Source organism: Salmo salar, chromosome ssa22, assembly GCF_905237065.1.
Source record: "Salmo salar chromosome ssa22, Ssal_v3.1, whole genome shotgun sequence".
Lineage (NCBI taxonomy): Eukaryota > Metazoa > Chordata > Actinopteri > Salmoniformes > Salmonidae > Salmo > Salmo salar.
In genome coordinates this window covers 39,580,201-39,597,751 of record NC_059463.1, presented here as the reverse complement: position 1 = coordinate 39,597,751, position 17,551 = coordinate 39,580,201, and the positions used below count along the sequence as shown (strand labels likewise).

Here is a 17,551-nt window from a genome sequence, read left to right as displayed (position 1 = left end):
TGTAATTACTTCGCCACTACGGCCTATTTATTGCCTTACCTCCCTAATCTTACCTCATTTGCACACACTGTATATAGACTTTTCTATTGTATTATTGACTGTACGTGTGTTTATTCCATGTGTAAGTCTGTTGTCGTTTGTGTCGCACTGCTTTATCTTGGCCAGGTCGCAGTTGTAAATGAGAACTTGTTCTCAACTGGCCTACCTGGATAAATAAATAAAAATTTTACTATTGATACTTAAGTATATTTAAAACCAAATACTTTTACTCAAGTAGTATTTTACTGGCTGACTTTCACTTGAGTAACTTTCTATTAAGGCATCTATACTTCTACTCAACTTTTTCCCCCCACCACTGGTCTCCAGTGATTATAAAGTAAAATAGATCTAAAACGAGTCATTTATATGTACAATTCCCTTAATCATTTACCCAGCTCTTATCAAGTTGTAAATTACAGTGCATGCAGAATGGTGTTATTTCTATGGGGGACATTTTTCTTAGATACTTTTTTCCACTTGGAACAGGCAGGTTCGCGAGACCTTATTAATGGTTTCCTCATGCGTAAAGGTGGTGGAATTATTAGGGAATTAAGTCACGGTCAGAATATGGCATACCTGTAGAAACACCTTCATTTATTCACTCTCCATCCAAAACAAATAGCACACTTATCTCATGCTTAAGTTCAAAATACACAGAGTGAAGTGCATAAAAAGGGAATTACGTTCCATTTAAGCACGCTTAACTCAGAATCGGAGCACATCTGCACACAGAAATGAGATGCAGGCAGAGCACAAAAACAGTTCTAGTCCTCAACTGAGATTTGTAAAAGTTGTCCCCCCCCTTAACAGAAACTGTTTACTGCAGTTAATTGATAGATGGTAATACAAATAGCATTTGTGTAAAGAATTTAATTTACAAAATCCAAATAAATGTTCATACACAGGCTAAGGCATACATAGATCAACTAAACCCCATTCTCTTCTCCATTCTGGACCTCTTCCTGCTCTGGCTGTTGTCTTTTCAGAGGAATAATGTAGAGTCCATTCTTTGCTTCCTTCTGTCTCCACCACCGACCAAGCCTGACAACAAAGACTTTATTAACAAAAACAAAGAACATTGACAAAACAGATATTTCATGAATAAAGTTATGAGTAAAATGATGCAGTATATAAGTACGTGTCCGAGTTAAAATGAATGCAAGTTATTTGCGTAGATCTACCCATTGGTTGATTCTGATACTTCCCAAGTGGGAAACGCGGGATCCTCTGTCTACAACGACTTAGCAAGTCTAACATTTCCGAATTTCCAACTAGCACGTGAACGCAGTCTAAGAAGCCATTTAATCTTGTAATTAGAAAACATGGAAGGAGGTATTGTCATCACTGCCCCAAGCAGTCGAGGGAGTCTTAGGATTTGAGTGAAATAAGTGCCACCTTGTGGGCACCTGTCCTCATTGCAACTACTTTCATACAGAACACTGAAAACAGGCTTAACTCAAAGGGTAGGCCCAGAGTATATGATCAATATAGTGAGGCTTTTGATCAGTCAGCAATGAGTGCATAATGAGAGTAAGTACGCTCTGGGCTGTATCTCTGTATGACAGGTAAGTAGCTGGGTACATACCTGTGCTCCTGTCCTACTCCTGCCACTAGGAACTTCCCAGAGCTGGAGAACTTCAGACTGTTGACAAAACCAGTCTACAAGAGAGAGACAGTCAGAAAACACTTTAGTGACAAGACAGATGTTTTAGTGCAGAACACTTGTACTAGTCAGTTGATCATACACATAGGCCTATACAAATAGGCTGAATGTGTAATGTCTGAATGACATCCAAATGGAGTTTACCACATTGTCATGCTACACAATGATTGAATACAACGCAAGTTATGGATGTATTAGGTATGGAGCAGTGTAGCTGGGACTTGCTTACCACAGGGATGCTGAAGAGAGGCTCCAGGTGACGGAACCCCTGGCCACACTTCCACAGCTGCACCTTAGAGTTGTGTGAACCTGCCAAGTGACAACAATTATTAAATTCCAGCATCATCAATTGGGCAGGTCAATATTAGCGGTCAACACCTAATACACTCCCCCCATATTTTTTTGTACAGTGAAGCTAAAATCTGTGCATTTTGGATTTGAGATCAAATGTTTTATATGAGGAGACAGTACAGTATTTTAATACATTTATCTGTTTAGAAATTACAGCCCTTTATGCATCTCGCTCCCCCCCATTTGAAGTAGTTGTTTTTCCATAAGAATTTGGACAAAGTAGTCAAAAGTTCAGTATTTGCTCCCATATTCCTAGCACGCAATGACTACATCAAGCTTTTGACTCTACAAACTTGGTTGTTAGAGTAGAGCCAAATTTACAAAATGTAGCTTCACCGTCCAAATATGGAGGAATATAGGACCAAGGATTGAGCACTAATGTAGAGCATCACACTATAGGTTTACAGTACGCATTATAGCAAGGAGAGGTGGAAGTTTGGGGTTGATCATTACTAATAACCCACACAGGATGTATACAGATGTGTATAGATGAGACGGTGTATAGCAAAGCTGGTGAAGAGGACTCACAGTCGAAGCTACAGTGTCAATAGTTCTGCAGTGCTGTGTGTGTGTGTATAGATGCGTGTTATAAAGCTGGTGACTCGCACAGCAGTTGGCACCTGAGGCTACGGTGTCAGAGTTCTGCAGAGCTGCCACGGCTGCCACCCAGTAGGGCTGCTCCAGCCCCGAGTCGCCATGCCGACCGTGGGCTGCCTTCACCGTGCTGAGGGGCTTCTTCTTGTTCACACTCCAGAGGGAGACGGAACTGAGGAAGATAAATATTTTTTTGACTAATGAAAACATTTGTAATAGAACACCCTGTGCCGTTTGGGGAGAAGTGGTTGCAGAACCTCTACAGATGTGGAGTACGGCGACACCTAGTTGAGTTTAAAGCCACACTTACCCATCATCAGCACCTGTTATCATGTGTTCTTCGTTAATGAGCTGGATACAGTCGATGGAGCCCCTGAGCGAGAGTGGGAGGAGCATCCCAATAGGTTAACACACAAGGATAATAGACACTCACGGACCAACAGAGACTATACAGTGTTGTGAGACTGACTAATACAGAGAAAGGAGTCCAGGAAGACTCACTCATGGCCATGGAACACTAGCTGGGACTCCTCGGAAATCTTCCACACCCTCACAGTGCGGTCCCTCCCCCCTGCAGTCACACAGCGCTCCCGACTCCCACTGTCCAGCCCCGTGATCACATCCTGGTGACCAAATCTAGGGAGACACAGTCAATAAAACACAATTCTCATGCCAACCTGAAGAAACACACAGATATTACTAGTCAGCTACTCACAGGGTTTCCACATAGGCGTTTTCGTCCACGTTCCACACCTTGATGGAGCGGTCGTGAGAGGCACTGTACAGGTCATGGGTGCCCCTCCTGAAAGACAGGCCCTGTGGAGAATAGATGGCTCAGTTTGAGAGAGGGTGCAACAAAAATAAGAATTTAAAAGAAAGCACATTTTAAAGCAAGAAGAGCTTACCGACACAGGGCCTCTATGTCCTGTGAACTTGTACAGGTGTTTACATGTTGCTGCCTCCCAGATCATGATCAACTTATTCATGTCTCCCGTTGCCAGGTACTTGCCGTCCGACGATATGGAGATACACAGGACATGGGCTGTATGTCCAACATGGCGATCCTCTGTTCCTTTCCTCCCACCAGCTATTGTGTGCAGTCTCTTACCATTCTCTACATCCCCTGCAGTTACAGAAGAAAATGGGAGAATAAGTAAGCTCACTTTGACTGTTGCATTTCAGGCAGCATGGGACTGATTTTGCACAGTCTATTTCAGTACAACATCAAACTTATCTTTGATTATTTTGGAGAAGTAAACAAATAAATATAATGTTGACTCACATTTGATGATGGAGCAGTCTTTGGCAGCAGAGAAGATGTGCTTGTCATCAGGAGAGATGACCAGACAGGTGACTGGCAGCTTGTGGCCTCTCAACAGACAAATCTCTGACGCGTCTGGTGGCAGGAGCTGAAAACCATGACAACATAGGGGTTGTGTTTAGTAGGCACAAAACTGAAGTGGACAGAAATGGGTAGGTCCAATCAAAAACTGTTTTTCAATGTGCCCTACAAAATGACCACAGCCTTGGTGTTACACAGCTCACTATGGGCCATAGAAAACTCATACTGTGTGGATACTGGATGGACATGCACAGAGTGCTTATATGGGAGACACCCAACAAAGATACTCACATCTTTTGCAACCATCCGTTGAAGCTTTCCTTTCTGTTCAAGCTGAGGAAAAGAGAACTTGTTCACTCTGAGGGCAATACCATGTTCATAAAAGGACTTGTGATATATATTAGGGCTATAATTAAGCAATAAGGCATGAGGGGGTATGGTATATGGCCAATATACCACAAACCCCCAAGGTGCCTTATTGCTATTATAAACTGGTTACCAACATACTTAGAGCAGTACAAATAAATGTTGTCATACCAGTGGTACAAGGTCTGATATACCACGGCTGTTAGCCAATCAGCATTCAGGGCTCTAACCACCCAGTTTATAATCAGCATTGCAAATTGTAGCTAGTACACTTACCACTTCTTCTTGAAGTCTTCCAGCTATCAGGTCAGTCTCAAAAGACTCTTCCTCTGCTTTCTTTTCTTCTATTGATACGACATGAAGACAGAACAGTGAAGCATCAGATTCCAAAAAAGCACTTAAATATAAAGTTAAAGAAAACAATTTAGCACAGCTCAATTAATAGTTACAGTAGCTAGTTAACGTTACCCCCTTACCCTCATCCCTCAATTGGTCAAGGTAGAGCTTGGCTAATCGTAGTTTCTTTTCCTGTGGAGTCTCATCAAACTCTTCTTCGACATTGGCCCTCCTTTTTCTGTGCACTGCGGGGCTACATAAATATATTGTTTAAACTCATACAGCTCAAAATAAAATCAGTTAGTTATCTTAGTTGGCGAACAAACTGTGAAGCCAGTCAACTACACTGAGTAAGCCTACCCTTCCGTTTCAGAGTCGCTGGAGATTTCATCATTGTGCTTTGAATTGAGCTTCTTCTTGAGTTTGTTTCCCGTGTCTCCATCATTCTAAACCACCAACACACAAGCATCACATGTCAGAAGAAAGTTAATATAGCCATCATTGTAATAGTTACGTAGATAGCTAGCTAACGTTAGCTAACTACCTCCCTACCTTTCGTTTTGAACCGGCTGAATTCTCGCTCTTTTTGAAAACCTTTGGAGCTCCTTTTTTCTTTATAAAGAAAGACGACATGATTAGATTCTTTAGATTGACTAACTCTGAAGCACTGTTAAAACAATCTTTACACTAGTTAGCACACATTTTGTCCACGCAAATCAACATTAGACCCACATGGGTTCTCTCTCTTCTGATTCAACCAAACTATAGACACCACAGACACACGTTTTGAAATGGAGGTGTTGATTGGATAATATTGCAGCATCTGTTTGTCCCGCCCACAAATACAGAGATCTCACTGGATCCTCGAGCAAGTAGGAACTAAAGTCTACATTTTATTGGCTGAGAAGGCCTGCCATGCTCAGAAGGAAACATGTGCAGGGGAAAAATATTCCCCTAAAGATGTGATCCTGACAAATGGTTCCTTCCAGAACGTAGTTAAACCAAGTAAGTAATTAAAAGGATGAAATAATGATTTTACATTAAGGTTACATGTTAAGCACAAACCTAAAAAAATGGAATTATCTCGTTTTATTAAAAAAATCTAATATATTTTCACTGCCATCAAGCACACACTGAAATACTTAATGCGACCAAATACACCGCAGTACTGCAGTACTACTTCCTCTAGCTACTAGCTAGTACCAGCTAGTACTTTTCCATGTACTGACAAAGATTTGCATCCATTCTCACTGCGATCTCAGCAACGAAATTGAATACACAGGTGGGTAACGTTAGCTGTAATATGATGTGTTAAAATATGTAATGTGTTGCTTGAAATTGGCTAATTTGTACAATATTGGAAAATGCCAAAAAACTGCCAGCGCAGAGCTCACGTCCTGTAGAGGACCTGATATGGCGTCCACAGAGATGAGTCTCTTTGTGGCTAACGTTATTGCAGCGCATACAGCATCATCAATGTAGTAATAACCTATTTAAATATAATCCCAATGTGAAGCTAATGGTCTTAAAAGTTGATGGAAGAAAGTAATGTACAGTTTCAATATTTATATTTTATTTATTCAAATACACAATTATAGTGCTCAAGACCTGATGAAAATATTTTTTGTGTATTTAGTCAAATGTACTTATTTTCTGTCCCTGTGTTATATATTTCATCAGGGCGTTTGCCCACCTGAGTAATGGCACCAAAGCGGGCAGCAACAACAACACACTCTGTCAGTGTCCACACAGGCTCTTCTGTCAAAATGATGAAGATCGGCATGGATCATTCTCTGGAGGATTTTGGTGAGGTAATAGAGGAGAAGTACAGAATACCAGATGATGGATATTCACCCATAGAGGTGAGAGATGTTATTTTATTGATGATAAGTTACTAACAATTACTGTAGATTGTAACCCGTGGTGGTAATCTAATTTAATTTGTTTCACGGAATACTTTACCCCTTACTTTTCCACCCTGCAGTATCAGTAAGGATTATGGCCCATGTACAATATCCTGCCTGTATGGTTGATGTGCTGTAGTAACTGTACTGTATTTTACACAATGGTGTCGTACTTTGTTTCTCTCTCAGGGTGAACCAATCACCTTCGAGGAAGAAGACGATCAAAGTCCTGAAACGAGAACCGACACCATAACTCTCCTGATGAAAATTGATCAGCTCCAAGCAGAACTGAAATATGAGCGCAGATGCAGGCAGCTGGCTGAGAAGGAACTGAAACAGATGAAAGGTGTGTTGTAAAACTACACTCATTGTTCACTTAATTGTATTTAATGGAAATTCGAAGTTACCCAAATAGGCAATTTTTTGGCGTCAACCTTAAACTTTGTTAGTGTTAACTTTTAAAAAGACTTCTTATCATGACAGATACTGCAAGTATTTTAAACACCACTGTCAATGTACTCCGTTATCTTGCAATGATGCACTGAAAAAGGATAGGCTAATCAGTTAGGGTGATTGCTGATTATCTATCTTTATAACATGGCTTGACTGAATAATCGATTCTCATTGGTCAAATGTGTGTTGCTGATTATTTTCTGATATTTGTCAGAGATGAACGACCTGCCAATGTTCTCAGTTATCTTGAAAATATAAATTGGAAAAGGTTGATCAGTTAGGGGAATTGCTCATGAGTGGTCTATATACACAGTGTATAAAACATTAGGAACACCTTCTCTTTCCATGATGCAGACTGACCTTTGAACGGGGTATGGTAGTAGGGACCAGGCGCATCGATTTTGTGTGTCAAGAACTGCAACGCTGCTGGGTTTTTCACACTCAACAGTTTCCCGTGTGTATCAAGAATGGTCCACCACCCAAAGGACATCAAGCCAACTTGACATAACTGTGGGAAGCATTGGAATCAACATGGGCCAGCATCTCTCTGGAATGCTTTCGACACCTTGTGGAGTCCATGCCCCGACAAATTGAGGCTGTTCTGAGACAAAAGGGGGTGTAACTCAGTATTAGGAATGTTTTCCTAATGTTTTGTTAACTGAGTGTATAATACTCTCTTGTAATACTTTGTCAGAGATGAATGACCTGATGACCCAGATGAGACACACTGCCCATGACCTGAGGACTGTTCTGGACCATGCCCGGGGGCAGCAGGGGAATGATGTGAACGATGTTGTGAACGACGCAGTCACCCCAGAGAGCTGTGAGGGGCAGAGCATCTCTTATGCGGACGTGCCAGTTCAGATGTCACAGGTGGTGTCACAGGAGGTAGAGGTGAGGTCACCACCCCCATCAGGCCATTCTACAATGTAGTTGCTGCTACTGTCACATTCAATTTGTCCTCTCAAGAAAATGATGTATATAGCCTCATGTTTGCCTGGGTTCAGACAGACGACCTGAGATATGGCATTAGGATTACTTTAGCCGGGTTAAACCAGACCAAATGCTCCACCTACAGCTGAAAAAAATGGTAAGTGCATCATGCAGTCTAATTTAACCAGACTAGGAGTACTTCTGATGGAAGGAGATACACAATATCCAAACATTGCTGGCCATAAAATACAGCAATTCAAATAAAGTATCTCTCTAAAATAAAGCTAGATATGTCTCTGACAAATCAACTTTGCAATGTTCTCTGACAATGGACACTTCAGTTCTGTCTTTAACTTTATCAGGACGCTAACTATATCCACCTCCCCGGGGGTCTGAGAGTGCAGAGGAATCTGTACAAGGGGATCTCAGAGATCATGGACTTCAAGAAGTACATCTCAGCCATGCTGATGGTGCTGTTTGACAGGGAGACGCTGGGCACACACAGTCTGCAGGGCAGGAGGTGTAACATCGCCAAAGAGGAAACCCAGAAACCTCAACTTCCCCCTGACATCATGAGAGGCCTTCTAGGTACTGTACTTTGTCTATTTCTTACTGCTGTCAATTTTATTCAACCTTAATTTAACCAGGTTGTCTCATTGAGGTCGGAGGACCTCTTTCCCAAGGGAAAGTCATTCCAGCAAACCAAAATTGTTTTTGTGAAAGTTCCCGGAACATTTGTTAGTTCGCTGCAAATCTTCTCATAACACAAAAAAATGTCCAGTCGTGCTGATGATTAGAACATATTTAAAGGTTCCAAGAATGTTTCATTAGGTTGTGGGAACAGTATGGCGAGAACATTGTGAGGACGTCACAAAATATATGTTCCCAAAACACAAAACTATCCAGTTGTGTGGATGATTCTACAATGTTTCTTTTAGGGTGCAAAAAATATTCACCTGACATTACAATAATGTTTCCAGAACATATTTAGTCTGTTCTTTGAAGATTCCTATAATGTTTCTTTAGGTTGTGGGGCTATGACAAGAGAGAGGTTCCCAAAACACTAAAACTGTCCAGTTGTGCTGATATTCATAGAATGCTTTAGTTAGGTTAAAGTCTTGCCATAGATTTTAAAGCTGATTTAAGTCAAAACTTTAACTAGGCCACTCAGGAACATTCAATGTGGTTTAGGTAAGCAACTCCAGTGTATATTTGGCCTTGTGTTTTAGGTCATTATCCTTCTGAAACGTTAATTTGTCTCCCAGTGTCTGTTGGAAAGCAGACTGAACCAGGTTTTCCTCTAGGATTGTGCTTTGCTCTATTCCATTTATTTTTATACTAAAAAACTCAACCACCACCATGCTTGAAAATATGAAGAGTGGTATTCAGTGTTGTGTTGGATTTGCCCCAAACATAACACTTTGTATATATGAAATAAAGTTAATTTCTTTGGCACATTTTTTGCAGTTTTACTTTAATGCCTTATTGCAAACAGGATACATGTTTTCAAATATTTTTATTCTGCACAGACTTCCTTCTGTTCACTCTGTCATTTAGGTTAGTATTGTGGAGTAACTACAATGTTGTTGATCCATCCTCAGTTTTCTCCTATCACAGCCATTACACACTGTGACTGTTTTAAAGTCACCATTGGCCTCATGGTGAAACCTCTGAGCAGTTTCCTTCCTCTCCGGCAACTGAGTTAGGAAGGACACATGTATCTTTGTAGTGACTGCATGTATTGATACACCATCCAAAGTGTAATCAATAACTTCACCATGCACAAAGGGATATTCATTGTCTGCTTTTCTTTATTTTTACCCATCTATCAATAGGTGACCTTCTTTGTGAGGCATTGGAAAGCCTCCCTGGTCTTTGTGGTTGATTCTGCGTTTGAAATTCACTGCTCGACTAGAGACCTTACAGATAATTGTATGTGTGGGGTACAGAGATGAAGTAGTCATTCAAAAATCATGTTAAACACTATTATTGCCATTATTGAGTCCATGCAACTTATTATGTGACTTGTTAAGTACAGTTTTACTCCTGAACTTATTCACTCAATATATTTCAGTTTTTTTATTTATTTTATCAATTTGTAAAAAAAAATAAAAAAATAATGTTGTTTTGACATTATGGGGTATTGTGTGTAGGCCAGTGACAAAATCTCAATTTCATCAATTTTAAATTCAAGCTGTAACACAACAAAATGTGGGAAAAGTTTGTGACGGCAATGTATTATGTGACTTGTTAAGCAAAACGTATTTAGACTTACCATAACAGGGACTGAATACTTATTGACTCATGACATTTCAGCTTTTCATTTTTGATTCATTTGTAAAAATGTCTAAAAACACAATTCCACTTTCATATTATGGTGTATTGTATGTGGGCCAGTGACACAAATCTGAATCTGAAGGCGCTGCATGTTTTTTATTTCTAATGATAAAAGATATCAATAATACATGTTTAAATTATATTTTTTCTAGATCACGTGAGGATAAAGTTTGGTGTGGATTACAGTGTGATTCGAGCTGCCGTCAGAACAAAGTTAAATAATGAAGACAAACTGTTGAAGAAGAGACTTGGGATCCGTTAAATCTCCAGTCCAAAAAATTTAAATAACCAAATACCAGGTTATAATCACACAATTGTTTACATTGCAATTACTGTATTCTGTCCTGTAAGTGCAATGTTTTATTCCACCAACAGATGTCAGTGTTTAAACAGTTTAGTTGGTTGATGTTACTTTTGATCAGAAGGATATTGACTTTGTCTGTTTGTATGATTTAAGAGTACTGTAGACTACACATATTATAGATTACATTTGTGATAGATTCACTCACATAGTAGCCTTAACAACACATTATTCTATAATGATTGTGCCTGTTAAATAAATGTGTTTCTGATTCCCACTCATCTCACAACATCCAATCTGGTTTCACTAAAGCTATTAAATTACAATTTTTTATATAAAAGAAAACATGTTAAACCCCTAACTGTGTGTGTCTGTACTCTTAGCACCCAGGGCAGTCCTGGAGGGACAGGAGGAGGACAGAGAATGTGTGTGTAGGCTGAGGAATCACAGCCATAGACTGACTGAGAGATGAGAGAAACAGAGTGTGGGCGGGACAATGAGGGTGGGTGTGGTTTCACAAAAGCATCCTCACCAATGATCCTCTGTTGATGTGCTTCTAACGGTGACCTATGGCTAGCCCCTCCCCCAGCCAGTTGTTCTGTCTCTGAGGACCCTAGTCTGCACATCTATCAGTCTATCACTACTCTCTGACACCTTCACCAGTCCTACCCAGAAGTCCTTCCCACAGGACATCCATCCATCAGGGATACTTATCAACCCAAGGACCAAGACTGCCAGGAACCAGGGTAATAGAAGGAGCAGCCAGCCTTAGTGTGTTGTCCCTGGGGTCAACTCGAGAGGTTGATGGGTACTAAGAGAAGTCTGTAGAGTTAGGAACAGGTGCACCTGTTTTACTGTCTGATTGACCCGAGCCAGACACCAGAGCCCCACAGCTGGCCTGGAGACATACTGTAATAGAGTTTCACTTGGACAGAAAACACCAGCACCTTTTCAGGTAGTTGTACCCTTTTAACTCAAATGGAGTGAAAGTGTGACAGGAGGATTTTATAAAGGATTTTATGATACACACAATTCATGTCAGGTGAGCTGTGATTTAATTATGTCAAATTTGATTTGATTTCAATTATTTCAATCAAAAAGGTTTATTGTGGTTTAAAGTAATTTACTAACTAGATTTTTTGCCTGGTATACACTGAAATAAATACTATTGATACTTATTGTGTAATTAGATTTTAGATATATGAAAACTCTTAGCTTACATGTTAAAATAAGCTCAGGTAGCCTATTATTTAGCTGGAGCTCAGTGCGTTAGGTTTAATCGATACAGTAAACAGTCTAGAAGAGTTGTATGCTGATGTGAACTAGAATTTTCCTGCTGTGGTACATAAAGAGAATGCCTCATATAAAGAGGTGTGATTTATTTGTGGCAGATGTTTTCATTTCAATCAAATGATATTAGATCACTTTTTCAAGTACATAGACTTGTGAATGTCCTCTTGCGCTTCGGTAACTGACAGTCCTTTTCAATTGTCCGAGTTTAGACATTTTAAGAAAATCATACTTTTTGATGGGCAAAATACTGTTGAAGTAGACTTTTAAATAAAATATTTTTTAGTAAGTAATTTTCCTAAGAATGTAGTGATATTCAACCAAATGCTATTGCATGGCTGATCATGGCCTGTTCAGAAACCTAGTTTATGCCTCAAAAGGAGAAGCTATATTCTGTATGTAGGACTAATACTAGGACAGGATGAAAACGGGGACATCCTTACATAACGCACACGAGAATGTACCGTACATGCACTGACTAGTCCTTCCTGTGCTGTGGGGCGGCAGGTAGCCTAGTGGTTAGAGCGTTGGACTGAATCCAAGAGCTTACAAGGTAAAAATCTGTCGTTCTTCCCCTGTCGTTCTGCCACTGAACCAAACTGCCTGAACAAGGCAGTTAAAACACTGTTCCTAGGCTGTCATTGAAAATAAGTATTTGTTAACTGACTTGCCTAGTTAACATGGCATGCCAATCTGTTGTCTGGCCACCAGAGCAGATTTCAGGGGCAGAGAGCATCAGTAGAGAAGCACTAGTCTAGTATGGTAGTCTGGAAGACATGGGAATAAGACAGAACAGAATGCGTTAGTCATAGGTTCTGGGAAATGGATGATGCTCCTAGCACAGCAGTGATTCAGGTGACTGTGTGTGTGTGTGATCATGGCACACACAAAGGGGAGAAGGGCATAATATGTGAGCTGTGTGGATGGAGATAAAGTTGCTTTGAAGTCACACACCTGATGTAACTCTATGCCTGACATTTAGGTTTAGAGGTACAGTAAATCCACTACCTCCAAAGTTACAAACACACAGACATCCACAGGCTCTGAGAAACATTTTGAACAGGAGCATGGAAATATCAATGTGACTGGGCCTATGTTGTGTGTTCATGTTACCAAAAGACAGTGTTCATTGAACTATATTGTTTTTGATGTAGTCTGGGTAGAAGAGCAGTGGCTTTGTGTGTGTCGCTGGGATCAGGAGATCAAGTCTGTCCTGGTAAGAGGTTGCATGGCCCTACACAGGCAGGTTGACACAGGGCACATACTTAAAATATATATATATATATATATATATATATATATATATATATATATATTTCACCTTTATTTAACCAGGTAGGCCAGTTGAGAACAAGTTCTCATTTACAACTGCGACCTGGCCAAGATAAAGCAAAGCAGCGCGACAAAAAACAACAGCACAGAGTTACACGTGGGATAAACAAAAGTACAGTCATTAACACAATAGAAAAATCTATATACAGTGTTCAAATGGAGAAAGGAGGTAAAGCAATAAATAGGCCAATAGTAGCAAAGTAATTAAAATTGAGCAAATTAACACTGGAGTGATAGATGATGATGTGCAAGTAGAAATACTGGTGTGCAAAAGAGCAAAAAAAGTAAATAAAAACAATATGGGGATGAGGTAGGTAGTTGGTTGGATGGGCGATTTACAGATGGGCTGTGTACAGCTGCAGCGATCGGTAAGCTGCTCATACTAATCAACAGGGTCAGTCCCCTGCAGCTGCATTGCTAAAACAAGCAAGCTCATTATCTCTCATTTCAAAAGGTTAGGGAAGGATAGAGGAGAAAAGAGAGAGTGTGAGAGGGTGTCCTCTCCTCCATGAATTATTCCTATTGATCAGGTCCCTGTCCACCTCTCCTCTTACAGAAAGAGAGAGAGGAGGAGGGGAGGGAGATGGAGAGAGAGCATCCTTTTTTTTGGATAAATATGCTAATAGAATATTATAAATGTTCTAGATGTCGTATTCCATAGCTTTTGGGTAGATGGTAGACACCTGTGCCAATCAACTGTGTTGAAACTAAAAGTCAGTAACAACATAGATGGGTTTATTATGGATACTTGTGAACACAAGGAATAATGTACAGTGTACAAAATGAAAACAGAACATATTCCTAAATAACAGAAAAATGTCACTTCCGTTGTGGATTTGACATACAATTGTTGTTATTATCCCTTGACAGTATTAAGTGGGACATTGCAATCATTAAAACAGAACAGGGTTAAACTAAGCTTACGCATGCAAACAGGAAATAACTTTGAGCTATTGTTGGCTGGCTCTTGTAATGGTGAACTTTGATATCAGTGTTTGTGTTGTTTTCACCATTGTGTCTTTGAAGATGTAATGGCCTACAAAACTTGGCCTATAATGATTTACTGTGAATACAAAACTATCCCCCAAAAACACTCCCAATTCGTTGATGTCGTCGTCCTTTTTCTTCCAACAGGGAAAAGTAGTATAACCGTTTGACTCCTGAGCAGAATGAATCACCTGGCTCACCACAGTGAAAGATGGGGTCTAATGGAACGCTCATGATGTCTCTTCTGAAACTCTCATCGTGAACTATGGAACACTCTGGTTCACCTCTGACCCCTAACCTCAGTGATACTACAGCCAATGACAGCCTGGGGTGGGGGCTGGGGTCCCCCTTCGCCTCGGCCCCTAGCAAACAGCTGGGCACCTTGCCCAATGCCCAGACCCACTTCAAGGACCTGTCAGGGATATTGTTCATGGTGACCCTGAACGTGGTGGCCCTTCTGGCTAACACAGCCGTGCTGGTGGTGGTGGTCAAGGCCCCGCACCTCAGGTACTTGGTACTTTTTGATTTTATTTATTTTTTACCAGTTAATAACAGAATTCAACCACAATGCATAATCAACACAGATAACCCAAAACGTTTAACAATTTATTTCCATTGTGGTCCTCATTTTGGCCATCAGGCAGGTTAAATATACACCAGATTATAATCGAACAGATCCATGATAAGAACTATGATTTTTCTAATGCACTGATTTTAATTCCCTTGTTTCTATTGCTTATACCTTGAATTAGAGTTTAATTCATGAAATATTTTAGGTACTGTATCTCATGTATTCTACTTGTTTCACCAGACATCAGTAAATTCAATTTGTTGTAGTGAAGGTATCATGTGTATATTGTTTCCTCTCTGGGGATTAATACAGTTAATTCCATTCAATTCAGGAAGTTTGTCTTTGTGTGCCACCTGTGTGCGGTGGACCTGCTATGTGCCGTACTGCTCATGCCCCTGGGCATTGTGTCCAACTCGCCATACTTCGCCAGCGTGGTGTTCACAGTGCTGGAGTGCCAGGTGTACGTCTTCCTCAACGTGTTCCTCATCGCAGGTACAGTACAAGGGACAGACAGAATATTGGTCAAAAGTAGTGCACTAGGCCTAGACAGTGGAAAGGGTGCCATTTTGGACACATGGCCTTTAATCAATCAATGGGTTTACTGTTATGTTTTTTATGTTCATCTCTTTTTTACAGTCTCTTCTGTTTCTTTTTATCACTTTCCATTGATTTTTGTACTGTGTGTAGCCATTTATAAAGTTTGATATGAATTACAGCCTCCATCTTCACCATCACGGCCATCAGCGTGGAGCGTTACTACTACATCGTCCACCCCATGCGCTATGAGGTGAAGATGACCCTGAAGCTGGCCACAGCCGTCATGGTCCTGGTCTGGGTGGCCTCAGGCCTGCTGGGGCTGGCCACTGTGTTCGGCTGGCCCAGCTACAGCAGCCTGAGATCCATCAGTGCCGCCCACTGCTCCCTGCACTGGAGCCACAGCGGCCACCGCCGGGCCTTCTCTGTCCTCTTCACAGTGGCCTGTTTCTGCCTGCCTGCTGCGGTCATCTTCACTGTGTACAGTAACGTCTATAAAGTGGCCCGCATGGCGGCTAGACAGCATGGACCGTTACCATCCTGGACGGCCAGTCATCCTAAACACCGCTCTGACTCCATCAGCAGCCAGACCACAATCATCACCACCCGCAGTGCCCCCAGGAGGCTGCACCACCACAGGCCCTTCGGTGGGTGCAAGGCCGCCCTCACCCTGGTGGTCATTGTGGGCCAGTTCCTGCTCTGCTGGCTGCCTTACTTCTCCTTCCACCTGCACCTGACTATCAACAACCAGCCCAAGATCCCTGCCGACCTAGAGAAGGCCGTCACCTGGCTGGCGTACTCCTCCTTCACCGTCAACCCTTTCTTTTACGGGCTGCTGAACCGCCAGATCAGGGAGGAACTGTGTAAGCTGCGGCGCTGCTACTCTGTCCGGCCCATCGAGCTGGCCATATCCAGCAGCCACGAGGGCTCGGCCCACGAGAACTTCCTGCAGTTCCTCCAGAGGACCAGCTGTACGGTGGAGACCAGAGCCAGCTTTACCTGCACATCCAGCCCCAGGAACACCCTGAACCAGACTGGGCAGCAGACGGCTGGCTTCAGGATACCTGGGCAGATACCTGAGGATTTCAGTTAAAACGCCCCTGATATACTAACCTGGTCCCCACTTATATACTGTCACTGTATTGACACTGGTACCTGTCTGCTGTTATTGGCAGAAGAGTTAAGTTAAAACTGTTAAGCCTGGACAAGACTGGGCAGAAGATGCCATGGCAGATACCTAATGTGTTCAGTAAACAATACTCGTAGATACTGTACGCATGTCATGCCACTGGCATCTACTGTAGTTGACTGCTGTAACAGTGTGGCAACAGTACTACCAGCTACACACTGTCCTTAATTTAAAACACACATAGACAGCACTTGGAAGGGACAACAAATAGAGTGTTTTCTTTTGATATTTCTAGTTTGTTAATTAGATTGAGCTTATTCTGCATCCAGAGATGAGTCCAGAATTCAGCATATAACTGAAGTGCATTATGTGCTGAAAAATACTGTTTTCTCAATTATGAATTGTTATTTCTAGCTACAACTACCACTAATAGAGACACTAATTCAGCTACCTACCACCAACCATTACAATCACCTATATTAGTACATATTCTACTACCACTTCTACTACACAACTACCAGTACACATTTTGAGTTGAAAGACAATACAAATTGTATTTCCACTATATCATATATTCACTGTCTATTTACTATTTATTCCATGTTCAATACAGGGAGCATTCAACATTTCTATTACACAAAATCAAACTTGATAATTTTACTATTTGGTTCTCAGTTGAGGTTTAATTGCAATATTCTTAATATTCTTTCTTACAAAGCAGTGCGTTATTATCCGTTATCATAAATGAAAGCACATTGCATTCAATAGGCTACCTTTTTACAGGTGATGGCAGAGACTACACTCTCGAAGGTGACTTCTTTCTATATGGACAACTTGTTTTTGCTTTAATTGTACAAATAAACTTCTGAAAGAACTGTTTGCAAGAAATTATGCTTATGCTGTTCTAAAAATAATGTCCTCTTCACTGCACATTTATGAAAAGCTGAAGAGCTGAAGACTTCACCCTATAACTCCCACACAGCACAGAGAGAGATTAAGGGATAATGTGGGATAGAGACAGACATGGGTGATCAACGCAAAAGAACATTCTGAGCTACATTTTCAAAAGCCTATCGTGTCCCCTTTATG

General features: G+C 41.1%; 3 protein-coding genes across 4 annotated transcripts; 2 read left to right on the top strand and 1 right to left on the bottom strand.

The window, feature by feature from the left end:
- Positions 1-612: 612 nt before the first annotated feature.
- LOC106583525 (ribosomal RNA processing 9, U3 small nucleolar RNA binding protein) lies at positions 613-5,509 on the bottom strand. The gene is made up of 14 exons (XM_014167810.2): positions 5,244-5,509; positions 5,052-5,137; positions 4,832-4,944; positions 4,632-4,699; positions 4,281-4,322; positions 3,930-4,056; positions 3,553-3,770; positions 3,363-3,463; positions 3,149-3,283; positions 2,958-3,020; positions 2,674-2,819; positions 1,932-2,011; positions 1,625-1,698; positions 613-1,080 (listed from the first exon to the last, which is right to left on the bottom strand). The coding sequence occupies exons 1-14, from the start codon at positions 5,322-5,324 to the stop codon at positions 966-968; spliced, it is 1,449 nt and encodes a 482-aa protein (XP_014023285.1). The 5' UTR covers positions 5,325-5,509; the 3' UTR covers positions 613-965.
- Positions 5,510-5,543: 34 nt separating this feature from the next.
- Positions 5,544-10,980, top strand: LOC106583527 (uncharacterized). 2 transcript variants are annotated; one of them, XM_014167814.2, is made up of 6 exons: positions 5,544-5,696; positions 6,372-6,553; positions 6,785-6,941; positions 7,743-7,942; positions 8,344-8,569; positions 10,471-10,980. In XM_014167814.2, exons 2-6 carry the CDS (start codon positions 6,392-6,394, stop codon positions 10,578-10,580), a joined length of 855 nt encoding a protein of 284 aa, XP_014023289.1. In that variant the 5' UTR covers positions 5,544-5,696; positions 6,372-6,391; the 3' UTR covers positions 10,581-10,980. The 2 variants fall into 2 exon arrangements, with proteins under 2 accessions (XP_014023289.1, XP_014023288.1); XM_014167813.2 differs by lacking the exon at positions 5,544-5,696 and adding an exon at positions 5,707-5,973.
- A 134-nt stretch (positions 10,981-11,114) lies between these two features.
- Positions 11,115-17,331, top strand: LOC106583526 (probable G-protein coupled receptor). Its single transcript, XM_014167811.2, has 4 exons — positions 11,115-11,661; positions 14,376-14,735; positions 15,131-15,291; positions 15,516-17,331. The coding sequence occupies exons 2-4, from the start codon at positions 14,494-14,496 to the stop codon at positions 16,424-16,426; spliced, it is 1,314 nt and encodes a 437-aa protein (XP_014023286.1). The 5' UTR covers positions 11,115-11,661; positions 14,376-14,493; the 3' UTR covers positions 16,427-17,331.
- Positions 17,332-17,551: the final 220 nt, after the last annotated feature.

What these genes read in the sequence shown, in the direction of transcription:
- LOC106583525 (XM_014167810.2), bottom strand. Translation starts at nt 5,324, where the DNA reads ATGTCGTCTTTCTTTATAAAGAAAAAAGGAGCTCCAAAGGTTTTCAAA. An exon ending in AACGGATGGTTGCAAAAGAT is followed by an intron (nt 4,057 to 4,280) that starts GTGAGTATCTTT and finishes CATGGTTTTCAG; the next exon opens with CTCCTGCCACCAGACGCGTC. An exon ending in CTCTCTTCAGCATCCCTGTG is followed by an intron (nt 1,699 to 1,931) that starts GTAAGCAAGTCC and finishes TCTCTCTTGTAG; the next exon opens with ACTGGTTTTGTCAACAGTCT.
- LOC106583527 (XM_014167814.2), top strand. Translation starts at nt 6,392, where the DNA reads ATGGCACCAAAGCGGGCAGCAACAACAACACACTCTGTCAGTGTCCAC. An exon ending in ATGGATATTCACCCATAGAG is followed by an intron (nt 6,554 to 6,784) that starts GTGAGAGATGTT and finishes TTTCTCTCTCAG; the next exon opens with GGTGAACCAATCACCTTCGA. An exon ending in TGGTGTCACAGGAGGTAGAG is followed by an intron (nt 7,943 to 8,343) that starts GTGAGGTCACCA and finishes TAACTTTATCAG; the next exon opens with GACGCTAACTATATCCACCT.
- LOC106583526 (XM_014167811.2), top strand. Translation starts at nt 14,494, where the DNA reads ATGGAACACTCTGGTTCACCTCTGACCCCTAACCTCAGTGATACTACA. An exon ending in GTCAAGGCCCCGCACCTCAG is followed by an intron (nt 14,736 to 15,130) that starts GTACTTGGTACT and finishes CATTCAATTCAG; the next exon opens with GAAGTTTGTCTTTGTGTGCC. An exon ending in CAACGTGTTCCTCATCGCAG is followed by an intron (nt 15,292 to 15,515) that starts GTACAGTACAAG and finishes TATGAATTACAG; the next exon opens with CCTCCATCTTCACCATCACG.